At 34.5% G+C, this 12148-nt stretch overlaps 1 protein-coding gene across 1 annotated transcript in view; it reads right to left on the bottom strand.

Moving 5' to 3' along the window:
* Positions 1-12148, bottom strand: part of CLSTN2 (calsyntenin 2) — a 267779-nt gene that overhangs the window by 94129 nt on the left and 161502 nt on the right. The window contains exons 3-4 of the mRNA XM_087965006.1: positions 7374-7569; positions 6370-6578 (exon numbers count right to left, since the gene is read on the bottom strand). Coding sequence (XP_087821132.1) covers positions 6370-6578; positions 7374-7569 — 405 coding nt within the window. The remainder of the gene's footprint in view (positions 1-6369; positions 6579-7373; positions 7570-12148) is intronic.

Raw genomic sequence — 12148 nt, 5'->3', positions numbered from 1 at the left:
GGCGTCATGTCATCATGTGATGTATTGTGACCTATTTTCCCTTTGCTAAACTTGGGATGGGGGTGGCCAGAGTGTGATGCATCTGTTCCACAGGCCGTAAGTTTGACACCCCTGCTCTAGATAGGAAAGGATATGTATAGATACAATCTCTCTTTGATGAATCAACAGGATGTCAAGTGTTCCAAGTAACAGTCTCTAAAGAAAAAGACTCCATCTTTCCTGGCACTGAACGTGGCAGCCCAGAAACCTCAAAGAAAAATGGTTTCCAAGCTGACACATGACACATAGCACCTTTAGCAAATTTAAATTAATCATAATATCAATAATTCTATTTTTCCATAATTGCCTGGTGTCTGGGAGAATTTATCATTTTAAGATTCCCTCTAACAATAGCAATAGTAATAGCATTTAGGCTTATATACTGCCCACAGTGCTTTACAGCACTCTCTGAGCGGTTACAGAATTAGCATATTGTTCCCAACAATCTGGGTCCTCATTTTACTGATCTTGGAAGAATGGAAGGATGAGTTAATCTCAAGACCAGTCAGGATTGAATGCCAGAGTTTGCTTTCAGTATAGTGCATGCTAACCACTGCCCCACCGGTACTCTTGTATTGAATGTATTGGAAATGCCCAAAGATTATACTAATTATCAACAACAATGGCAATCTGGAGGTTTACTTTTTTCTTGTTGTTGCCTCTCTGTTTTCCTCACTTAAACATTAGTGGCAAGATTTATTTTGCTTGCTAAAGGCTTTTGTCAATATTTATGGTAAATTTGACCTGTACTTCACTTAGTTTACTTAATATTGCAAAGGATTTTTTTTCTCATATCCATCATCAGAAAACTGAATTTCAACTTTCAGCTAAACGGAAAACTTTCAGCTTTTACTTTGCCCAAATTGGTTCTTATAGTTCACATGATAGTAAATCAAGCAATGATTTGAAGGTATCTATCTCTCACTGTTTCTCATAGTTCTGTTTTCACAGCTTTTTATTGTGAAAGACCATTCCTTTAATATTCTGTCTTCAATGTCATTAAATGCCCTAAGCCTTCATGAACTTGCACAAATTATTTCCTTCCTTCCTATAATGAATCTTTGTTTTCTTTACTACTCTACCATATTGTCCATTTTCATTTATTACAGATTTCATGAAAACAATTTGCTTTCCATACTCCTTCACCCTCAACTGTGAGTCGTTCACTAAGCACACTGATTGACATTCTTTCTTTTTTAAAAAAAATATCTCTCTCTATATATATTTACCTTCTAATTTTGTTTTCTTAATTAAGCTCTCTAAAACTTCCCTACTTTGGCTAACAAAGTCCCATATGCATATATCTGAGTCTTAATGTATCAATCTCTAATTTTGATTCCAGATATCCTTTCCTTCCTTTTTACTATACTGGTTATTTCCTTTTCCTTTCCATTATTAAAATTCCAATTTGATTAACTGAATTTCTTCTTAATCATCCTTTTTGTCATTTTCCTTAGATTTAACTCTGCTTTCCTTTTAAGACAGCAACCTTTTAACTAATTACTTGCAATCTATCATTTCATCTGTCTTCAGGTCAGTTTGATTCCCAGAGACTGCTTGAATAAGTCCATGGCAAAAAAAATTAAAACTTTTAGGCAATTCTAATAAAATTGTTGCAATGCCAACAATCTAGTATATGGAGATTAGAATGCCCCTATCCTGCTTAGCCTTTCATAAAGCCCTCAAAACCAAGCTATATTCCCATGCTTGAGGTGCTGAGTATGTTAAGGATCCCATTTCCTGGCTGTATTGCTAGCTGGTCAAGTATCTTACTCCTATGTATATTTAATCTGGATGTTTTAATGGTTTTACTGCTTTAAAATGTTTTAGCATTTTTAATTTTAATATTTCTTTTAAATTGTAGGTCACCCAGAGGCAGTGACTAAGAAAGCTATAGAAATTACATAAATAAAAGTAGATAGATAGATAGATAGATAGATAGATAGATAGATAGAAAACATAATCTGTTTACATAAATACACAAAAATTTTTACAGGCTTTAAGTTCACTTTTTAAATATTTTTCTGTTTTGGAACTACAACATCAATTGATTGAAAATAGTTCTTAATTGAAGGGGAGAAAAAGATCCAGACTTGTTTATATTTGAAATCCCAGTTCTCTGATTTCAGTACTAGCTTCTTCAATTGAACAATTAAGTTTTAAAGGTATTTTCCTATCTTCATATATAAATGATGATCACAGTCCATAATAATGATATATTCCATCCACTCTCGGTAAGCAATCCCTAGATATATATTTAATTTCAGACTTGGTTTATAAGGTTTCATTCAAAATTTCATTCCATCAACTTTGCACTGACTCCAGCCAGCTTGAAAACAGCCTCCAAGAGAACAATATAAGAAACTAGCTCGTTCTAGTGACAGCTAAATAGCTAACAACTTACTTCACCCTCCAAGGTCTGGCAGTCATTCTAACCATTAAAAGAATTCTCTGTACAGTTGGCCTACATTATAACCACAGTCCCATGTAACACACTGCTTTTAATGAATAAACTCCTGATGATAACATAAATCTTAATATCCCCTAAAGTTAAATAAAAAGTTGCAACTGTTAACATACGTGCTTTAGAAGATTGGTTTCTAAAACACCTTTTAATCATTCATGAAAGATCACCAAAGCCACAAAATACAAAGAAAGGAAATAAATATTTCCAATGAGATCTTTAGCTTCATGGAGTTCAAATATAAGTGTGGGAAATGCAAACTATAAAGAACTATTATTTTCTTTTAAATGTTGGACAGTATTCTGTATTCATGATCTTATTGCTCACAAATAAAATTACAGTAATCAAAGCTAAGCAATTGCAGCAAAAGACTGTTCCATACAGAAATATTGGTCTAGCTCTATAGAGTTATATTTTGATATGATATATGATATGAAGTGATATATGATGTGATATATGATATATTAATATTTTATATCCTGCTATAATGTCTTGAGGCATTCAAGCAAAAAAAGAATAAACAATTAAAATATCATGAAACAATATTGTACTATGTCCATTGGTTATTGGCTAGCAGCTTAGTTTCCATCTTTTGCTTCACCTGAAGTCGCTAGATACTTCTCAAGAGTAAACACATTGTATTAATAAGTTGGGATGTAACCAAAGCATGGGTACTGATGTCAAGTCTGACTTGCTCAAGAATGGATACTGCTTGCAAAAGAAGTCTTATTATGCAACCATTATAAACCAGAAATCGAGATATGTGGAGCTTGCCCAGATTACAGTTCTTCTGTAAATTATTAGTGCAGCTTCAATTGGGACATGCTTAGAGCCAATCCTAGACCTGACTACAGTATAAATGTGAAATATGGCTCAGAGGATGTTGAAATAATATATTGTTCTTTGTCTCCTGTACAGCAAATTTGGTCGGTGTTTGTGTGATCAAGGTTTTTTGCACCAATCTACTGTACATTACTTTATATTTTTTAAGTTAAACCAAACATAACAATTGGTTTACTTTAAGAATATGTTTAAAACCAGTTTTACCCCTTTCAGATGTTATGTACCAGAATTTTAGTTCAAGACCCATTTGTCTCAATGGGTTTGATGTGTCCTCCAAATTCCCAATGCCCAATAATTTAAATCCATCTCTCCTAACAACACTGTCTCATCTACACATCAGCATTCATGAACTGTACCTGACTAATTGGCAGTTAGCATTTCTGAGAATACTAACATGGCAATGTTTCTGGATTTCAATCTCTACTAGATGCCTATCTTGGACTTCTACAATTGCCCATGTATGCTTCACAGTGTCATTGAATCCAATATAGATTATGACCACCCTAGCTTTAGCACATTTATAAAGACCGAATTGTCCATAGCCAAAGTCCTTCTACCCTTTAGAAAACCTTAACAAGAAATGATATAAATTAATCATCCAGGCACTGGGTCTCTTCCTTTATCCACAAAATGTTGTCAATCATTTCCAACACCATTAAGAGAATTATCAATTTGGCAGAAGGCTGATGCTATCATATCTCAGAAGGTTTAATTTACACATTGATCTGGCTCCGTAACAGCTGTAAGGTTTCACTCATAAGGTTTTAAGGAAACTTGTGGTGTGTTTCCTAAAATCCAGAAAGTTCTTGCACTGAACCCAAGCACAATGTTCAAGAGTCTGAAAATTATAAATTGTGTATTCTCTAGGAAGTTTTTTGTTCTTTAGGAACTATTTGACTTGAACACTAATCCACAGATTTGACTGTTGTTAAACTCATCTTGATGCTTGGTCTCTAAAGGTAGAAGGTGAGTTGTTTTTTTCCTTTCTCTTCCCTGCTATTCTGTTAAATTCCTTCATAAAATTCCTTCATAATATGAGCATTTATATTCCAGAAAAATTATACACACACACACACACACATACACACACACACACACACACACAGAGAGAGAGAGAGAGAGAGAGAGAGAGAGAGAGAGCAGAATTAATTCTGAGCAAGCGATAACAAGGATAAAATATTTGCATTGCTCAAAAAAGCAAGCTTGAAAATTAAAAACTACAGCTCCTTAAGTGTTCCAGAAGTTACTGTATGCTATATGAGGCTGTGTTTTACAACACTTTCAACAAAGAACTAGGCTAATAGATATTTATTACATAATTTAAATTATATTGAATATCTTCTTTCATAGAAATATACAGTCTTTCAATCAAGATATTGAAATGTGAACAAGGCCAATATGAGTAACTGTAGAGCACCTAGTGTGACAAATGATTACAACTACATTATACATCACATGTAAAGGGCAGGTTACCCACCTGTGTATGACATCAAGATATTTTTATATAACTGTATCATTACTGTGACATTATTTTAATGTCATTGAATAAATATTCTCTAACTGCCATCTGAATTTCATCAGTCCTAACTTTTTCCCATTATCCTCTGACTCTTATCTATGCACTTTGAAAAAGCAGTTCAGATAGAGGTAGAGGTCAGTGTCAAATGGGGAATTGCTTCTACTGTTAGCTTGGAAGCCATTTTTCTTTGAGGCTTCTGAGCTGCCACATTCAGTGCCTGGGAATTCAGGAAGGGGATTTCAAGGACCGGTGGAAGATTTGTAACAACAACATTCCTTTCTCAGAAAGTCAAGGACATGTTACTCTGCACGTGGATGGGAGTGACTGGGGATAGTGGCCAGTTGGAATGAAGTAATGATTGGATCGTGTGATGAACTATTGGGTGTAGGGGATTGTATTTTGGGTTTTCTTTGAGCTAGGGAAAACCTGGAACATTCAGGTTTGGGTTTTACCATATGTGCCAATATGACATCTCTAATAAAATGGATCTTTGGGAAGATGATATTCTTGGGAGTCTTTTGCTCTGGAGGTTGTTACTTGGAATGTTGACATCTGCTAAAGCAGTACAACATAAAGACAGAGAAAAAAAAAAGACTCTGCGCTCATTTTCAATTTATAATTTTGGTAAGCCACTGATGGAATTTCGGAAATAAAAATCTTCAATATTCCAGCAGCCTGGAAATAATTTTACATGAATATATGTTATAAAAGAAACTAATAAATTTGTCTACTCAAGGTATAATAATTTAAACACAGAATGTATCCAATCATACATTAATGAAAAAAGTAAGGTTGACATATAACCTAGTGAAAAGACATCTGGATTTAAAAAAAAAAAACAATTATTGTACATTTGTCTCTTTAAACTCACTGAAAAAAATAACAAATGAATTCAGTTAACTAAAATCAGCAACGTTGGGAATGAAGTATCTGTAAACTGAATACCTCATAGTTGAGGTTCTACTTTTTATCTTAAAAAGATCTAAAATGATTGAAATCCTATAACATATTGGCATTTTTAATAAATTATTAATAATATAATACTTAAATATTTTTGAGAAATGTACTTAGACACTATGAAAACCTTGTAAACCTTTTGCAAAAATATTTTTTACTATTTTATTAAATTGATTCTGGTGCCTGAAAAGAGTGGTTCTGCCTTGCTTAGAAGTTAATTTTCTCTAAGAAGATATTCTTATTGAAACTTCAAGGTGATTTTAAAACAAGAAAATAGTTCTGAATACTAAACAAACACTCTATAGATACTCAGAATGAATAGTAGAATCTGAAGAATGTTGTACTGATTCTATGCAGGGTTGTCTTAAGTGAACTGCAATTGGTTGACAAATATGGTAAATCAACTGAAGCCATTTTTTTTCAAGATAAAATTGAAAATTTAGAAGCTACCCTAATACCAACTTTTATAGAAAAATAAATGCTTTCTAGAAAGATCTGTCTCAGGATATAGTCCAAAAAATGCATTTGTCAAATGTCAAGGACTCACCATTCCTGTCAATAGCAAATGGAACATCAGTTGTGACAATTTCATAATTGCATATTTGACTGTATTGAGGAGAACAATCTTCATCCATGGCTTCTACCTGTAACACACTGTCGTAGATCTTTCCTTCTGTCACTGTAGCTTTATAAGATGCTTCTTTAAAAGCAGGTGCAAATTCATTAGCATCTTTTACTTGGATATGGACCACAGCTCTAAAAAGAAAGACTATTATTCTCAATTTCTACTTATTTTCTAAATCCACTGTAGTATGGAGAGTTTCATTTTATGCTTAAATTTTATAAACAATTGTTAAAAATAATACAATCTCTATACAAAAAACGGGTAGAAAATATCTAAGTTTGAAAACCTGCCAATAGTTAGTAGAATTAAAATATGTATTTTAATGAACTACTCATTTAAACTAATGTTTGGATTAACTTCACTTCTTACTGCACTTCTCTATTATTTTATTTGCTTTTATGTGGATGTTAATATTGCAATTCTTACAATATTATTCTGAAATTGCCATGTATATTGAATATAACCAACACTTTAAATGTTCACAAATCAAGAAACATTTATCCTTTTTTCATTTAGAATATGATTATAAATGACTAAGAATCAAGTATTAATAGTAGAAAATAAGTTTATATTATTATCTATATTACAAATTACAAACACAAAAATGAAATCAAAATAATCTGGGACATGTAAACAAAGTGATAACTTTTTTAAATTTCAAAAAGCAACTGATCATTTACTAAGAGAGTATATAGCTATTACAATTGCAGACATGAGTCTATTGAAATAATTGCTTTTCTAGCTAAATGATTATTAAAGAAGCCAGTTTTACTTGATCAGAGAGCAAGAAAAAAATTAACAATGTCTTATGAAAAAGAATTTTGTTTTAATTTCTTCTTTAGCAACATTTATGAATATTAGAAAGATCTATTCCGCCTGAATTGTAAGTGTATATCCCAACACCCATAGTCCTGGTTGTCACTCACTTGTGAGACTTTTTCCAGTTTGTTCCACTAGGCTCTGTGCCACAGTCATATGCCTGAATGATAAATGTGTACTCCTTCTGCAATTCACAGTCAATTGGACTTTTTGCTCGAAGCTGACCTTCTCCAGATGTCTTGTTTAGGACTACAGCTTCAAAGGGCATTTCTTGTCCGTGGATTTTAAAAGCACAGATTTCACCTATAAGAAATAACAACAACAAAAAAAGAAGAAGTGAAAAGATCCAGAAAAAATATATGGATATTATTAGCAGTTTATAACCCATTGTTTGAAATATTTTGGTATTTATAACATTCCTATGTTTAAAAAGCAATTTAGCCACCTGATCACTCGTTTGCAATTTATTGTCCATGCTTCAAGAAATTTTCCCAGTTTATATATGAAAATTTTGTTAACTTATTGATCAAGGTAATATGCTGGCTAAAGTAAGCTATCTTTAAATCTGGGCTGTCAATATTTGATCAATACATAGTCTTGTATTGATCCGAAGAAAGGGATATAGGCAAAATGGTACCATCTAATTCAGATTGCCAATTAGTGTGATTAAACATTATGTTATATGAAAATACCATTATGCAGGTTCAATGTGGCATCTTCAGAAAATCTGAAATACTCATTTAAAAAGACAGAAAGACATACAGAAAGTATATTTGTTTTTCTTTAACTGTTATGACCTAGGCTTCCCCCAAAAGCACTAAGCAGGCTCTGTGTTCTAGCAAAACCCCTTTTATTAAACAAAGGTGATTTTTTTGCATTCACATTCAGCCAAAGGCCTGGCAAACACAGATCGTATCTAGCTTGGAGAGCTGCCAAGTAAATATTTTCAAAAGCAGCACTGACAAGGAAGGACTCCGCACAGAGTCTCTGAGATGCACAGACAGATCTTTGCTGCAACAAACAAATTGTTTCCTGCAAAAAGCCCCCTCCCCTTTTGCACCTCTTTTACTCCCTATGGGAAGGGCCATTCACTGTCCATCTGTGGCTTTATCCCACGTTGACCCTTAGTTCATAATTGTTCTTTTCTTTTGGCAGCTCTGCCCTTCCGCAGGCTGGGAATCGGATCCAGCTACTCCCCACTGTTGTCTGACTCCGAAGGCAGCTGACAACTGGCAGACTGCCCTGGCCCCATCTCTGCCTCCAACTCAGTGCCCTTGTCTGAGCCTTCCTTAGCTTCCAGGACTGGCCCATGTTCCTCCCAACCTCCTCACTGTCCAATTCGGGTGCCAGCTCTGCTAGCTGCCGGCGGGCCACAACATTATCTTTCTTCATCATCTCAGTAAATAAATTATCTTTAAAAAATGTTTTATCCTCAATGCTAGTAAAACCTGCCTACATCTATTCTTCTATATGCCAATGTGATGACCCGAGGCGTGGCACAAAAGCAACAAAGTCAGAAAAGTAAAATCCCTTTACTACCTCCAACTTGGCCCCCAATATCCAGTTATCATCAGCTGGAGAGAAAAAAATCTCCCGAGAACAGTCTTTAAAGGGAAGAACTTCAATCCAAACCCAAAGTAAATATAGATTATAAATAAAAACCAACACAAACCATGCTGCAGCAACTAACAAGACAGGGCAGGATAAGGAAATACAGACTTCCAAAAGATAACAAAACACTGCACAGTTGGGAGGATGCCAGAACCCAGATAAGCTTTGACAAACAAAAAATAATGCACACTTTGTAACTTTGCTGTGTGCAGATTGCCTTTTTAAAGTTTTCCCAGCTGCAGCTAATGAAGTGGATCAGGGCCCTTTACTCCCCCATAAGCCACATAAACCATGTTGTTCCCTTCTCCGTTCCTCCCTGCATGCCCAGATAGCCCTGGATCTTCCTCTGAATGCTCAGCCGGACTGTGCCCTTCCCCAGTTTCTTCCCCAGCCACTGGAGCCACACTCCCACTCCCTGTCAGCTGCTCGACCTCCCCCTCAGAATCAGATTCCAACAGGGGCATGACAGCCAATGAAAAAAATATGCTATCCTTTAGTCAGATAGTTCTAAGGAGAAGGCTGCAAATGTTAGCAGCATTTTACAGAAAAAAATTGGGTTTTATTAATGTCAAAACAAAGGTCAGTGGGATTACTAAAGGCTTCATTAATTATGACTAGATTATAAAACATAACCATTTGAAACAACAAATGTTAGCTGTTTCCTTCTAGTCACCTATCTTTACTGGAAGGTAGTTGGCTGCACATCTAGTTTTTCTTCAAGCTCTTTTCTGAGTATTGGATATAATGTGTAGTTGGTTTATCTCAAGTTGTGATAGCAGCTTCCTCTTCGCTATGTTGAAGCATAGGAGGTCTTCTCTTCATCCATAGTTCCTTCATATGGTTCATATATGCTGTCTCATTAGGTCTGCTGTTGTAGTAGAATTCCATCAGTTACAGGTTCTCTTCTTTCATCCATATATGGCTTATACTAGTAACCCACTTATCAGACTGCCCTGGTCCCTCAACATCTTATATGGATCTTGTTAATGTGGGCAACATCAAAGCCAGTATGATTTTCCTAATTCATGTCACTCTATATTTTGTTGTAGGCAGTAAAAGGAGTTGGTTTCCCAAGGACCCCTACTAGTAAGGTAGGTACTAGCTGGAATTTGAATCCCAATCCCTGACATCAAAGGATGTACTATAACCACTACTCTATGCAGCTGTATGTGTGTGAGTGTGTGTATGTGTGTTGCTCTTTTGTTTTTGTTCTGTTTAATTAAAGGAAAAAAAGTAAGTTATCACTGTTCATAAGATTACAATGCTATATTAGTATCAGCAAGGTAATGTTTTAGCCACTATCAAACTGTTTTAAGACTAAGGTGATGAGATTTTTGCTCAAGGAATATGAAGCTATCTGTGTATAAGAATGCAAGAGCTCAATTTATCAGAGTGATGCTCTATGATCTAAAGGTTTGTCAAGTGTTCTCTTGTGCTTAAAATCTGGTCTTCTATGTATAAAGTTCTCATGAGAAACAGCTAGCTAAAATGCTGATTAAAGCTAACTAGCACCGAGGGATCTAAGACTTCCCTAATTCTTGTTCCAACCAGAGTATGATAAAGCAATTTCAGAAATAAAGCATCATATTCTTAATTCCAATTTATAGAAAGGCGGAGTTTCCCCCCCGTAAAAGTGGTCTCTGCAGAAATCCTTTTAGCCAAACCAATTATTTTCTCAACATTTTGCTCCACTCAAAATAACATTTCCAATGGCTAAATTTATTATTTTGCCATTTATAATTCAATACGGAAGTATATTCATATGCCTTTACATTTCTGCCCTTGCTCATAAAGATTAAAGGAATCAGTTTTTCATGTTTTGTTGTGATGTTCCATGTTTAATCTAATCTCTATTTAACAATACTCTTGTTAATCATCTGGACCAAACAGATGAGGAAAATCTGCTTTTTCCTGCCAGGAAATCTGCCTACAGAAATAAGCAGAAGGGTTGCCAGATTTTGTTTAATAGCAATTACTGTGAGTATATGGATCTAATTTTGAAGTGGTCAACCAGAAAGTTACATTTGAGATCTGATTTAGGTACTGATATTTATTTTACCAATTATTTCATATCTTGTTTCCTTGCTTTCTTTTGTTCAAAGTTTAATTATGAATGAATGATTATGATTGTGCCAAAAATTAATGTTGAACAACTGCTTTTTTCAGGAGTTGAGTTGTCCACACATTGACTGAATGAATGAATGAACACATATATAAATATATTGTTAGTATGCCAATTCTTAAGCAGAACAGGATTTGTGACAGTAATGAATACATGAGAGATTTTCCTAAGTCAGTCACCCAAACAGTGGGTAGGCAATAGAAAAGGTTTAAGAATGTCAGATAATTACTTGAGATTTCCTCAAACTTGTCTAGCTATCACAGAAATTTTGGAACATGAGGGCAACCTTAAACATACAGAAAAGGTAATATTTTATCATTTTTTTCTAGCAACAACTTCATTTTAACACTGCTGAGTTCTTATATTTCTCCGTGATGCTTCTAGGAAAGTAACAATGGCACAATGGACTGAATTTGTGAAAATAAGTCTCAGTGTGCTTTGCAATAATGAAGTTACCCTGTAGATGTACAATACATCAATAAAAATCATGGGTTTTGAGTTTTGTTTTTATTACTATATCGACCACACAGCCCAGTTTCTAGCAATACAACATTCTTAGAAATTAAAACTTGGCAGTTTCTAAAATAAAAAGAGTTTTATGGAACTAAAATAAGGGGAGTTGTTTACTTTATAAATATTTCCAGCATTTTATTAAAAACTGCATTATCACTGTGCATACAATGAGTGTAACCTCATCAATTACAGAACAGAATAATTGCATTAAATTGAAGATCCACAATATAAAAAAATATTGTACCTTTAATGCCACAGAATTTCAATTAAATTGTCTTCAGCAATATCCTTTAAATATATATTGAGTACTCTTAGGCAAAACAATTAGATTTAAAGCATTAGAAACCCCCCCCTTTAGCCAGATGTGGATTCAACCAATCCACAGGTGTGAAGATGTTATTGTACCAGCTGCTCTGAGAAACAGATAAGGATACATTCCCATGACCATCTTCCGCTGGCTTACAAAGTGAAAAAACTCACATGGCCCTCCACCCCAAACTTTCCCAAAGAAGTGAGAATACCTCAGGGTGCTTTGGCACCAGGATACAAGTTATAAAATAACAGTTGTGACAGGAAATTTTGAAGAATTAGCACCTTTATCCTAGTTAGTACCTTAGCTACTATTACTACACTTGC

Source organism: Notechis scutatus, chromosome 4 (genome assembly GCF_049901735.1).
Source record: "Notechis scutatus isolate UNSWTSFEM ecotype Mainland chromosome 4, rNotScu1.2, whole genome shotgun sequence".
Taxonomy (NCBI): domain Eukaryota; kingdom Metazoa; phylum Chordata; class Lepidosauria; order Squamata; family Elapidae; genus Notechis; species Notechis scutatus.
This window is presented reverse-complemented; position numbering and strand designations above follow the sequence as displayed.